Genomic DNA, 13047 nt, shown 5'->3' with positions numbered 1-13047 from the left:
TTTTTTTTGAAAGGAAACACTTTATATCCCACACGCATAGTGGGAAGGTATAATGCGCTAAGTATATACCGCTGCTTGTGCCCATAAACAGTAAGGTATTCTTGGCAGCCTTGGATCTTGGAACATATGTTGTCTGCAAAGTGTATTTGTAGGTGATGGCTAGTTGTAATCTTTTAACAACCTTTTAAAGGGATATATCCCACATTTGGTGGGCAAATTTACATCACATTATTAATATACCGCTGCCATTGCTCCGTTAATACGATGATGTGAACCACCTTTGATGGTGGCGAGCCTTGGAACCTGTGGCATAGGCCTCCCTCAATTGTGAGCATATGGTTGAATTTCGTGATGATAAAAAGTGCCAGGAGAAAAGGGCATCATAATATTTAAGATTGAGAACTTTCGATAAAAAGGGCTCAAACCAAAAAGCCATAGTGTTCGGGCCATGTATATGGACACACATATGTATAGATTGACTTCATAATAATGTTCATGCAAGGCCCGAAGGTTTAGGAAACACCTTTGGCAACATTTTTATGACAACAAGTGATGAACATAGTTTTCTCCTTGATGAAAATGGCCGAGGGAGCACAAGAAAATATATATATATATATATATATATATATATATATGTATATATTTGGACCTTTAAAATAGTAAAAAGGAGAAAGTTATGTTTTACTGATATAGATGAGGACTTCAATATAGTTGACATAAATTGGGACTTCATTGATAAGATTTTCAGATTCCTATGGTGATAGGAGGGCCTAGAGAGGATAGGTGCAAAATTTTTGGGACCTTTTACAATGATAAGAAGGGGGCTACAAACATCATTACATAAGACTTGTAACAACATAGGGTGAAAAACTTAATGAAGGCATTTTCTTTTGCAACAAACACCCATATACATATCCATTTTCCTTCTTCGCCTTTAGGCTCATAAGCGATCATGTTAAAATTGGCAACTAGGGCCAAACTACATGTGGGTCATCTCATTTATGGCAGCTGATATTTTTCCTAGATTCCTCTTGTCGAGAGGTGTAGGATTGATCTAAAGATCATCTGATTCTGACAAGTATTTATGGAGATATGAATTTATTTGTATTTACTTGACAAATTGTTAAGGTCGGCCAGCAGTTAAATTTTGGCACACATGCCCAGCGAATCATATAAATACAAGTGAGGTTGATTCATTATCAACTCATCTCATCTTACTCATTCTTCTCTCTCTCTCCTTAGCTTCGGGTTACACAAGGAGCAGCTCACATGTGGGAAGAAGGAAGATGCAGTAGGGAAAAGAAGACGTAGAAAGGACACAGAAGCTGCAGGTCATCTCTTTGACCAGAGTTGACCACGCGTTGACCATTCAGGAGTGCGGTTTTGGTGTGGTTGCCTCTCCTAGGCAGGCCGCAGATTTTGGCACACAAACCGAGGCAATATGACTTCTGGTTTGACCAGTGTTGACTGCCCTAGTTTGGGGCAGCAAGTTGACTTCAGTCAACAATAGTTTGAGTGTGTTTTTGGGGCTGTTTATGGGCTGTTTCTTTAGGCTGTTTGAGGACTAGATGACCGAGAAATTGACCAAGCATATTGGAGGTCAATTTCATCTCGTTTGACTAAGTTTGACTTTGCTGATCTAGGGTTTGCTGTTGCTGATATAAAATTACAGAATTCTGATTTTGTACTATTTCTCTCTGCTGAACTATTGAAGATAAAAGAAGATTTGATCAAAGGGTTTCCTCGCATTGGGGTTTGTCCCTGGCTAGCCGCCACATCTTGTGTCTCTTGTCTTGGCTTGTTTTCTGTCGATTGTTTAATGTTCTATCTGCACTTTACTTAATGTATATGTGATTGCTAATCAGTGGCTAATAAGAAGAAAAGAAGTAAACTGCTCTAAGCATAGAACATACCATAATTTAACATGGTATCAGAGCTGAGGTGAAGACAAAGCCCAAGCAAGAGCAAGAGCAAGAGCAATCACCGAAGGTTGGCAAGGCTATCCTAAAAACTACATGGGCTCCTCAACACTCTTCCCTTTCGAAGACAAGCTTCGTGAAAAGTCTGACTATCACGGATGGAAGATGTTTCTCGATCCGACTTTAGAAGATCAGGGAGTGTTGGACCATGTGAGAGGCAATATTGTTGTGCCTCCATCAAATGCATCCGCTGCTGCCAGAAGCAAGTGGACCAAGGGAGAAGTCAAAGCAAAGAAGATCATCCGGGACTCTATCGACAAGCGCCTGGTGGCCTATGTTTTCGAGCTGACCACCTCCAAGGAAATCTACGATAGACAGGTGAGTTTATTTAAAGTTAATGATGCAAATCAAGTTTTGTTCCTTAGAAATAAGCTGAAGGAAATTAAAAAGGGCAAATATGAGAGTATGCAAGCATATTTCTTAAGGATCGCCGAGATCAAGAATGATCTCCTATTTATCGGGGAAGTAGTTCTTGACAGGGAAATGACTATCACAACTCTTGGTGGATTGCCACCTGAATGGTATATATTCAGGACTACTCTTCTCAACAATAATGTCATCCCAAGATTTGAGGAATTGATGGCTAGATGTATTCAAGAAGAAACAAGGATGGAAGAGCAAGAAATGCCCGCACTTAAAGGCAATCCCTCTACCTTTTCTTCTCACGCTAAAAGAAGAAACATTACTGGGGCTAAATATAAAGGAAAGGCTGGACCAAAGGGTGGAAGAAAAGGACGATGTTACAATTGCAACAAAATGGGCCACTATGCGAGGGAGTGCCCTGATAAGAGGGACTCACACCATGATGATGATCAAAATCACTCTCAAGGCAATCAAAGGAATGGTAGGTCCAATGGCAGAGGTAAAAGAAATGCCGAAAATCAAGGAAGAGGACAACCCTTCAAGAAGGCAAGAAACTCCAGGTATGAATCTAATGTTGTTAACAATAAGCAAGATGAATATTGTCTACTAGCGGCCCTCTCTACTACTGCTCCCCCAGACTCACTGGGAAATTGGCTTATTGATAGTGGTGCCTCAAGGCACTTCACTGGTTACAAAGAAGCTCTCTCTAATCTGATAGAGAAGGAGACCAACCTGGAAATTGTTCTTGGGGACAACACAAAATATCCCGTGAAAGGCGTAGGGAATGTCACTCTTAAATTGAATCAGGGTAATACAATTCATTTGCAAGAAGTCCTATATGTACCTGATCTCAAAAAGAACTTGGTGTCCGTTTCGGCAATGGAAGACAAAGGCTATAAGGTGACCTTCATCGATGGCAAGGTACGTGTATGGAAAAAGAATTTTAAAGAAGCATTCACTCTTGGGTTTCGAGTCGATTCATTATATCAGGTCGGAGGAAGTCTGCTGGGTGTCATTTCTTGTGACACATCACTTCAATCCGAACTATGGCATTAGAGGTTTTCTCACCTTCATTATAAAGCTCTACCCAATGCAAGACAAATGGTGACAGGGATGCCCGAGTTCCGAGTAGAGCAAGAAGGTGTATGTCCTAGATGTGTCGAAGGGAAGCTCAAAAGGGGACCATTCCCCTCAAGCCAAAGCAAGACCTCTGATATATATGCACTTGGTTCACTCAGACATATCTGCTATGATGCCTGTGAACTCCTTGGGAGGATATCTATATTACCTCACTTTTACAAATGACTATTCTCGCAAGACTTGGATATACTTCTTGAAAAAGAAGGATGTAGTGTTAACTTGGTTTCGTCACTTCAAAGCCTTGATCGAGAATCAAACCGAAAAGAAAATCAAGATCTTAAGGACTGATAATGGGACTGAGTTGAATCCAATGAGTTCCATGACTTTTGTAAAGAGGCTGGCATTAAGAGGGAGACTGCAACACCATATACTCCTGAGCAGAACGGTGTGGCGGAAAGGAAGAATCGTACGATTGTGGAAGCTGCCCGTGCTATGCTCCATGATCAAAGACTTCCAAAGTTTCTATGGGCCGAAGCTGCGAATACTGTCGTATATGTGAAAAACCGATGCCCTCACCAAGCATTGGGTTCCAAGACTCCCGAAGAGAGATGTTCACTGGTAAGAAACCTGACGTATCTCATTTTAGAATTTTTAGAAGTCCTGTATATTTTCATGCGCCGAAATAGAAAAGGAATAAATTGGGTGCATCTGGAAAGAAAGGAATCTTTGTGGGCTATAGCGAAAATACTAAGGGCTATAGAATCTATGTGGCTAGTCAAAGGGAAATCGAGATTAGCCATGATGTCACCTTTGACGAAGATATGGCTCTTAGCAAAGTTGACAATCTTCCTACTCAAAGGGGATCTAAAGAAGCTGACACCAGGGAACCGAAGGAAAAGGAAGATGAGACGATGCCCGATGTGGAAGAACCTATGGATCCTATTGATCCCCCTCCGCAAGAGCCTTCCTCTTCTAGGAAAAGGCCTTCATGGCTTAGGGGGACACTTGATGATGCTGAAGGACACATTGCACCCAGAGGGACTTTCCGGGAAAGTAAGAAGCCGACCAGGTATCAGGGATACTTGACCATCATGAGCACGATCATCCAAAATGAGCCTTCATCATTTGCAGAAGCTGTCAAGCATCAAGTATGGAAGGATGCTATGACTGAGGAATATGAGTCCATCATGAAAAACGATGTCTGGGATGTGGTCCCCAGACCCCAGGACAAAGCAGTTGTCACTTCGAAATGGCTTTACAAGATAAAGCATGCAGTTGATGGAAGTGCTGAAAAGTATAAGGCTCGTTTTGTCGCTCGTGGCTTCTCTCAGAAGGAAGGTATAGACTATGACGAGATATTTGCACCTGTTGCCTGATATACCACCATCCGCTCGATCATAGCCCTTGCTGCTTCGCAAGGATGGAACCTACATCAGATGGATGTCAAGACTGCGTTCTTGCATGGTTCGATCAAAGAGGAAGTCTATGTGGAACAACTTGAAGGATTTGAGATTCATGATCGGGAATCTCACGTGTGCAGGTTGAAGAAAGCCCTCTATGGGCTGAAGCAGGCACCCTGAGCATGGTATGAGAGGATTGATAGCTACCTGATGAAGCTGGGATTCACTAGGAGTGAAGCTGACCCTAACCTTTAATTAAGGTTGAAGATGACAAACCTCTCATACTGGTGTTGTACGTTGACGACCTCTTTCTAACAAGTGCAAACCCTCTCATTCACAAACGTAAGAGGGAGTTGGCTTCTGAGTTTGAGATGAAGGACCTAGGACTGATGCACTATTTCCTAGGATTGGAAGTTTGGCAGAAACTAGGGGAGATTTTCCTATCTCAAGGAAAATATGTGGTGAAGATATTGGAAAGGTTCGGTATGGTGGACTGCAAGCCCGTGACTACCCGGATGGAGCTTGACTTCAAGAAGTTAAGCGGTAGTGCTACCGGACCTGTTTTAAGAAATGCTACCGAGTATCGTCAACTCATCGGAGCATTGATGTTCTTGGTGAACTCCCGTCCGGATATATGCTTTGTAGTCAACACGTTGTGTCAACATATGGTTGAGCCTCACCACACACATTGGAATGGTGCCAAGAATCTATTGAGATATCATTGTGGCACAATCACACATGGTTTGAGATACATTGCTGAAGATGTGAGACTACATGGATATACCGATGCTGATTGGGCAGGCAGTGTGGTGGACCGAAAGAGCACTTCTGGGTGTTGTTTCTCTTTGGGATCTGCCTTGATATCCTAGATGAGTAGGAAGCAGAAGTCGGTGGCTTTGAGCACCGCCGAGGCAGAATACATTGCTGCTAGTATGGCCTCTTGTGAGGTAGTCTAGTTGCGGAAGCTCTTCAGTGAGCTGTTTGGATTCACATTGGATACTACTGTGATCCTGTGTGACAACCAGAGCGGGATTCGTTTATCAGAGAATCTCGTATTTCATGATCGCTCCAAGCACATCGATATCAGGTACCACTATATCCGGGATATGGTACAACGGGGAGCAATAAGGCTCCAACATATCGGTACAGATGAACAGGTCGCCGACATTTTGACGAAGCCCCTGGGAAAGGTCAAATTCTTGACTTTCCGAGAACGACTTGGTGTCGTTGAGAGACCCTCTTATGAGGGTCGTGTATGATGCATATATTGAGCTCTGGGAGCTCCAGGGGGGCGCGGGGTACTTCTTGGAGCGACATGCGACCACAGGGTGACTCACCATCCCCTGGTGGTGCGCTATGTACAGGGTGAAAGATTCAACCTTCCCCTGTGACACCCTGTGGCGACTGTGGGATAGGATGATTAGTTCTCCTGTGGGCCAGGATGATTAGTTCTCCCGTGGCGACTATGGGACAGGATGATTAGTTCTCTTGTGGGCCAGGATGATTAGTTCTCCTGTGGCGACTGTTGGAAAGGATGATTCGTTCTCCTGTGGACAGGATGATTAGTTCCCCTGTCGAGGCATCCTACCCATGCAGTCTGGGACTCATGGGAAGTACCTCTCATCTGATCAATGAGTAGGGAAATGGGGTTAGGGACCATTAGTAGTACTATCGATGGATGCATCGTTGTATCTACCGTACTCCCTATGCTAGGATGACCTCCATTGATCTGGGATCAATGATACTGATCTGGGATCAGTGAGAGTGGTATGACACACTCTGAGACTGACTTCGGGTTAGTGGAGGATGGTATGATATATCCTCGATCATTTCTTCTTCTTCATAGTTCAACAGAGCAGAGCACAGCAGAGCCAGCAGTGCAAGGCAATGCATTTGATGGCTGGGACAGTACCAACGGTCAAATAGATTAGCAGATGGAGTTCTCCCTAGTTGAGAGGGAGTGTTAAAATTGGCAACTAGGGCCAAACTCCATGTGGGTCATCTCATTTATGGCAGCTGATATTTTTCCTAGATTCCTCTTGTCGAGAGGTGTAGGATTGATCTAAAGATCATTCGATTCCGACAAGTATTTATGGAGATATGAATTTATTTGTATTTACTTGACAAATTGTCAAGGTCGGCCAGCAGTTAAATGTGTGGCACACATGCCTAGTGAATCATATAAATACAAGTGAGGTTGATTCATTATCAACTCACCTCATCTTACTCATTCTTCTCTCTCTCTCTCCTTAGCTTTGGGTTACACAAGGAGCATCTCACACGTGGGAAGAAGGAAGACGCAATAGGGCAAAGAAGACGCAGAAAGAACGACGCAGAAGCTGCAGGTCATCTCTTTGACCAACGTTGACCAAGCATTGACCATTTAGGAGTGCAGTTTTGGTGTGGCTGCCTCTCCTAGGCAGGTTGCAAATTTTGGCATGCAAACCGAGGCAATCTGTCCTCTGGTTTGACCAGCGTTGACTGCCCTAGTTTGGTGCAGCAGGTTGACTTCAGTCAACAGCAGTTTGAGTGTGTTTTTGGGGCTGTTTATGGGTTGTTTCTTCAGGCTGTTCGAGGACTAGATGACTGAGAAATTGACCAAGCATATTGGAGGTCAATTTCATCTCATTTGACTAAGTTTGACTTTGCTGATCTAGGGTTTGCTGCTACTGATATAAAATTACATAATTCTGATTTTGTACTATTTCTCTCTGCTGAACTATTGAATATAAAAGAAGATTTGATCAAAGGGTTTCCCTGCATTGGGGTTTGTCCTTGGCTAGTCTCCACATCTTGTGTCTCTTGTCTTGGCTTGTTTTCTGTCGATCGTTTAATGTTATATCTGCACTTTACTTAATGTATATGTGATTGCTAATTAGTGGCTAATAAGAAGAAAAGAAGTAAACTGCTCTAAGCCTAGAACATACCATAATTTAGCAGATCAAGAAGATAGGCCATGTCACAATTACACCGATAGGTCTAGGAGATTAAATGGGCGAAAACGTTATGAGATAAAGAGGGTAGACTTTTCTTTCCGTTCAATTTCATGAAGGCTCATGATGAACAAACCACGCAACCCTCATATAAATGGAGTTGAGGATAGGAAGACATTTGCAATGGCTTGCGGAACTTTTTGAATCGTTGATGTGCATCAACAATTTCTTCTCCTCACAATAAATATATATATATATATATATATATTCGAATTTAATGGCGAACCTCATCTAAGCCTTATTAGAAAATTCAAACTCGAACTCGAACCATGCGACATAGCTTGAAATGGGGACTAAAAGGCCATGACAAACCATAAAGGGTCTAGAGATAACACCTAGGTAAAAACACTTAAGATAGATCATCTCAGCATGGTCCAATACTATACATGGGTAAAAAATGGTCACACTTTTGGCTAATCATGATACAATAGTACAAAGAATCATGTTGGCACATCTAATCATGGTACTTTGAGCTCTAACATCATCAAGATAGACAGAAAATTTGCTGATGTGATAGGTCATACTTTGGCAAAAAATATTTTGGTACACTGAAGTGAGTCTAATGTGTCACACAGCCTTCCCCAAGTATATCTTTTGACCAATATCCTCCATCCGATGATAACTCCAAACCCTATGGTTGATGAATAGTGAGTGCATGAAATCATAATAGAAAAGGTCAAAACCAAGGAGGGTGAATTCTTTTAGCATATTAGAGGAAATTTCCAAGAATAAACAACTTCCAAACATGGTATTAAGTGTAAGGTATATATAGCACATCTCATGCCTCAAATAGAAAGGTGACTAGGTATAAAATATAGCAGGAAATAAAAGATGATAAATATAGCAAAACTTCCCTCAAAGGACAGTACACCTCTGGGCAGAAATGGCAAGATTTAGACTAATTAATATCCAAACTTTGATAAAGTATATGCCATTCTTCGCCAGAAATAATAATATTATTAACTTTTCCCTTGTGTCTATGCACAGTTTGTTTCCTACTTGAGCTGCTTGTGCCTTCAGATTTAGAGGCAACACGTGTAAGGCTAGGGTTTGGCCTTTCCTCATAACACAGAGGAAGTAACGGTATTTTTCCAGTCATCTCCATGCAAGAAAAAATTATTTGAACTTTGAAGCATGATCCAGGTTATGAGGATTGTGACACATATGGTCAACGTGGACATCTTAAGCTGTAGATAGAACGCGGGCACCTAATAAGTGAGGAGTTATTAACCCACAAATTTTACCAATACAGATCTTAAAAAAATACAAACAGAGATCAGAATGTCTGTCTATATTATTATAGGAGAACTAATGGGTAGTCATCCTTCGATTCATCAAACCGCTGATTACACATTGCGTTCTTGTGGAGTTGCTATGCATAAGTAACTATGCATATTTTGAGAGTTATATTTCATGATGAAAATGGTAATGTTGAAATAAAATTTTCGGTTGCATTCCTGGAATGGAGACATGTATTGTTTGCAATTTCCTTTGTAAATTTTCTCCAAACAGCATTGACTATGCTGAACTATGACCATATTATTCCAGTGTTATAACCTTAATGCCAGACCAACGTAGATTTAAGCTTGTATATTTTAATGTATTGTGATATCTTTGCATTGTCCTTGTGTAGTCCTGGCAATCAATGATGTGGTTCTCAATGCTTGTTAGGCCATGAGAAGAGCAGCATTATCTCTGGAAAAGCTAGCAGATACAGCTCGAGAAGAACTTCCTGGGACAATGGCAGCCATCAGGCTTTCAGGGATGGAAATTAGTGATCTTACACTTGAACTAAGTGACTTAAGGTGAAGACAATTTATGTTGTAATGGGCTTTGTAATAAATAATTTATTTTAGAGAATGACTAGACGTGTTACTAAACTGTGAATTGAACATAGTTTTCTGCCTTTTGTTGGCATTATATAAGTATCTCTATATCCCATTGTACGAGGAACTGCACATCAACAATTCGTGCCTCACCTTGAAGAAAACTTCAGAAAATAAGTCCAATACCACAAGTAATATTGAAGTTTTCTTCTAGTTAGACATGGATTAGAAGTATTATATTTTGTATGTTACAATTGGTTCTCTGTTTAGTCAGGAGATCTCAGAAGGCGTCAGGAAGTCAGCAAAAGCTGTCCAAGCAGCAGAAGTAGGGATTCGTCGCATTGGTGTTTTAGCATCTTCCAAGGCAATGTGTATGTTTGATTGCTTTTCTCTTTACATCATACAGTGCTTGTTGACGTTTTGTTCAACTGTGTTTTGCAGTTCTGACTCCTTTTCTTTTGGCAGCAATGCTGCAAGAGCGTGCAAATCTACCTGTGGTCACCATAAAACCAGCTATGACAAGTGCTGCGGAGACAACTTCAGATGTAGTACAACGTGCAAGAAGGGCAATATTGCATGTCATTTCACTACCCCGCTTTTCAAGTCCAAAAAGAAATGAATCAGAAATGTGATGTGGAAATGCAACAGTAAATGCTATCTTCATGGAACTCTTGTTTATGATTTTGGAAATAGGCAGCAGCTTCTTTGTGTTATATCATGAGAGAGATCAAAATAAATATTTCTTTGCAGTTGTAGCTGTTGTTAATGAAATATAATCATACAATTAATAAGGGCATTCACTCTTAAAAACATGCACAATATTCTTAAGAGCTCTTATGTATGGATATGCATCTTTGAAGAAAGTGTTGGTCACAATAGAATGAAATTTTGAATGATGCTAATGCATGGGTGAATGGACTTGAAGAATGCACATATAGGAACCACCTCCATTTACATGGAGAGAGATAGGATGTAAAAATGCTACCACATTCTTTGAAAAGCACAAGTTAGTACCAGTGTTCTTCTAAATTGATTGATTCACACTTTGTAAACTCCATTTGCCTGATGAATTCTATATTTACAATGAATCGTGTTACCCATCAAAGTGGGTGACCCCATAGGAGAACTTTTTTCTTCCATAATCTCTTCCAACCGACCTGCTAGTAGCTCTTGCAACCACCACTAGCCGATGATGATGTGTCATTCATATCTTTGCCACCTGCATTAGTGATGTCTTTCACCCACCTCGCAAGAGCACATGAACGAAGGTGGGCTTTCAATTAAAAGGTACTTTATTCATTTTGTAATAAGGTCCTTATGCTTGTTTGTATTTGGGCTTTTGGCATGGATTATGGGGTGACTTGGAAGGAGGGGTTTTGACCGTGATCTTGTTCCCTCACCTTAAATGGGGGGTTAATCTTTGATCCTGGTTCAGTGGGATGTCCCTTAAAGGTGTAATATCCCAAACTAGGAAATACAATGGATACCAAAACATGCACTAAGCTACAACAAGAAAATACAACCATGCAAGCACAATTTTTTTACACTAGCAGAAATAGATCAATAAACCATAGAATAACAACAACAAATCTGAGCCATTTTATTAAAATTAATTTGGAGCTGAGTACAATAGAGTAGAATGATAGAACCTGGGCTTGCTAATGCAAGCATGCAATACCCAGGTGAAGATCTAAGCAAAACTCCAATTGACTCTGGCTCAATTTGTCCTAATGCACTGCCCAAAAAATTATGCTATTGCTGTTGGAGGTGAATTGTCATTTATGCCATTAGATTTGCTCCAAAAATTTTGAAAAATTAGAGAGAGGCTCCTCACACCCCAACCAATAAAACCCAAAAATATTTTGAGCTAATTCTAGTTGACCTAAAATGCCCAAATAGTGCAAAAATCCTAGCGAAACCAGCGATTCACCCTGCTATAAGAATGAGGATTTCAGGGTTGAATATCACCCCATTTTTTTTGAAAGTTTAACTGAAGTCTCCTCTCACCAAACCCAAAAAAACCCAGAAAAATCTCAAGTTGAATCCACCAGTCACTGAAACCCCAAAATCAACGTGTAGCCCTTCATAGTCTGCCAGTGAGCTACAAAAATTGAATTGCTGCAAGAATGCACAATTTCCCCAAAGGGAAACTCCTCCAAATCCCAACAAAATTACTTCCTCAAACTTCTGGTCAAAATCAACTCCAATACCCGGCAAAACACTATTGCTCAACCCCTGCAAAATAGTCGGAACTCTAATGCACAATAGTTGGTCCTCAAATGAGCAACTTGAACCGTCTCTGTGCCCAAGGAGTGGCAAACTGAGTGAATACTTGCAATAAAGCTATGTGGAAATCCTGAATTGGACTCCCCAAATTACCTCACCAGAGAGACACTCAAAGTTCTCCGAAATGAGGGTGGAATTCCGCTCGATAATTCCTTGTGCTAAACAACATTGGTTGACTTGGCTAAGTAGCTCAAGCAAACTTTCAATTTCTGAAATGAAATGCCAAAATAGAATGATCAAAATGAGGCTCTAGCCTTCCTTTTATTGTTGCTTTCCCTTCCATGGTTCGATTTTCCTTTTTGGTAACCTCCACAACTTATGTTCGCTTTCATTTTTCTTCTTTTCATAAGTCCCAACCATTTCATTTTCTCCAAAATTTATCTAATACCTCCACAACTTATTTCTCCCAATTTTATTTATCTAAAAATATTTATTATTTGACAAAATTGCAAAATGGAGAATTTCCCTTAGCAAAATTTTTAATTGGGGACATTACAAATGGCCCAATGGGTATAGGAAGGGCACTACTCGAGAATCCCTAGTTTAGTGGGACATCCCCTAATGGCCCAATGGGTACTAAGAGGGCCACTACTTGGGAGGGGCTTTTGCACATGCCCTAGGAGGGCCTATGCATGGATGACGTCCACATAATCAATGCTATGACTCACACGTGGGCAATCTTTTATGTTTTGTCTTGGCTAGTAGGTCGACTTGTGACCTAACTTAACCATTGTGACATAATTTGATGTTTTCGGGGCTTTTAGCTAAAATAGGCACCCAAACTCATATAAATAGAGGATAGATTCGTTTTTATCTGATCATCATTCACACTTGGAATTTCGGCCTCTTATATAATTCAACTTTCTTGTCTTGTGGAGTAAATTGAATCTATGAATGCATTTTGATATTTGGAGCAAATCACTTGTCTTTGGAGCTATTGTTTTGGATCAATGGATGGAATTTCATGGCATGTTATCTTGTAACTGAGCTTATTGTTGAATAATTATTTTCTGTCTAATGTATGGAATATATTGAATCTAGGGTTTTCTATTGTGCCCTAATTTGTTGAAAATCTATTGAATGGTATCTATATGTCATTATTGCATGCATTACTCATGAG

At 40.7% G+C, this 13047-nt stretch overlaps 1 protein-coding gene across 2 annotated transcripts in view; it reads left to right on the top strand.

Annotated features, from left to right (window-relative positions):
• LOC149263398 (uncharacterized) overlaps nt 1–10453 on the top strand; it is a 110465-nt gene extending 100012 nt beyond the window's left edge. For both annotated transcript variants that reach the window (XM_089426223.1, XM_089426220.1), the window contains 3 exons: nt 9487–9620; nt 9912–10012; nt 10107–10453. In XM_089426223.1, the coding sequence (XP_089282349.1) occupies nt 9487–9620; nt 9912–10012; nt 10107–10273 (402 nt within the window). In that variant the 3' untranslated portion in view covers nt 10274–10453. The remainder of the gene's footprint in view (nt 1–9486; nt 9621–9911; nt 10013–10106) is intronic.
• The last annotated feature ends 2594 nt before the right edge of the window (nt 10454–13047 follow it).

This window comes from Pinus tabuliformis, chromosome 6 (assembly GCF_031772625.1).
Source record: "Pinus tabuliformis cultivar Carrire ecotype Pingquan chromosome 6, CPIR1, whole genome shotgun sequence".
Taxonomy (NCBI): domain Eukaryota; kingdom Viridiplantae; phylum Streptophyta; class Pinopsida; order Pinales; family Pinaceae; genus Pinus; species Pinus tabuliformis.
Note: the sequence above shows the minus strand (reverse complement) of the source record. Positions and strands in the feature narration are given on the sequence as shown.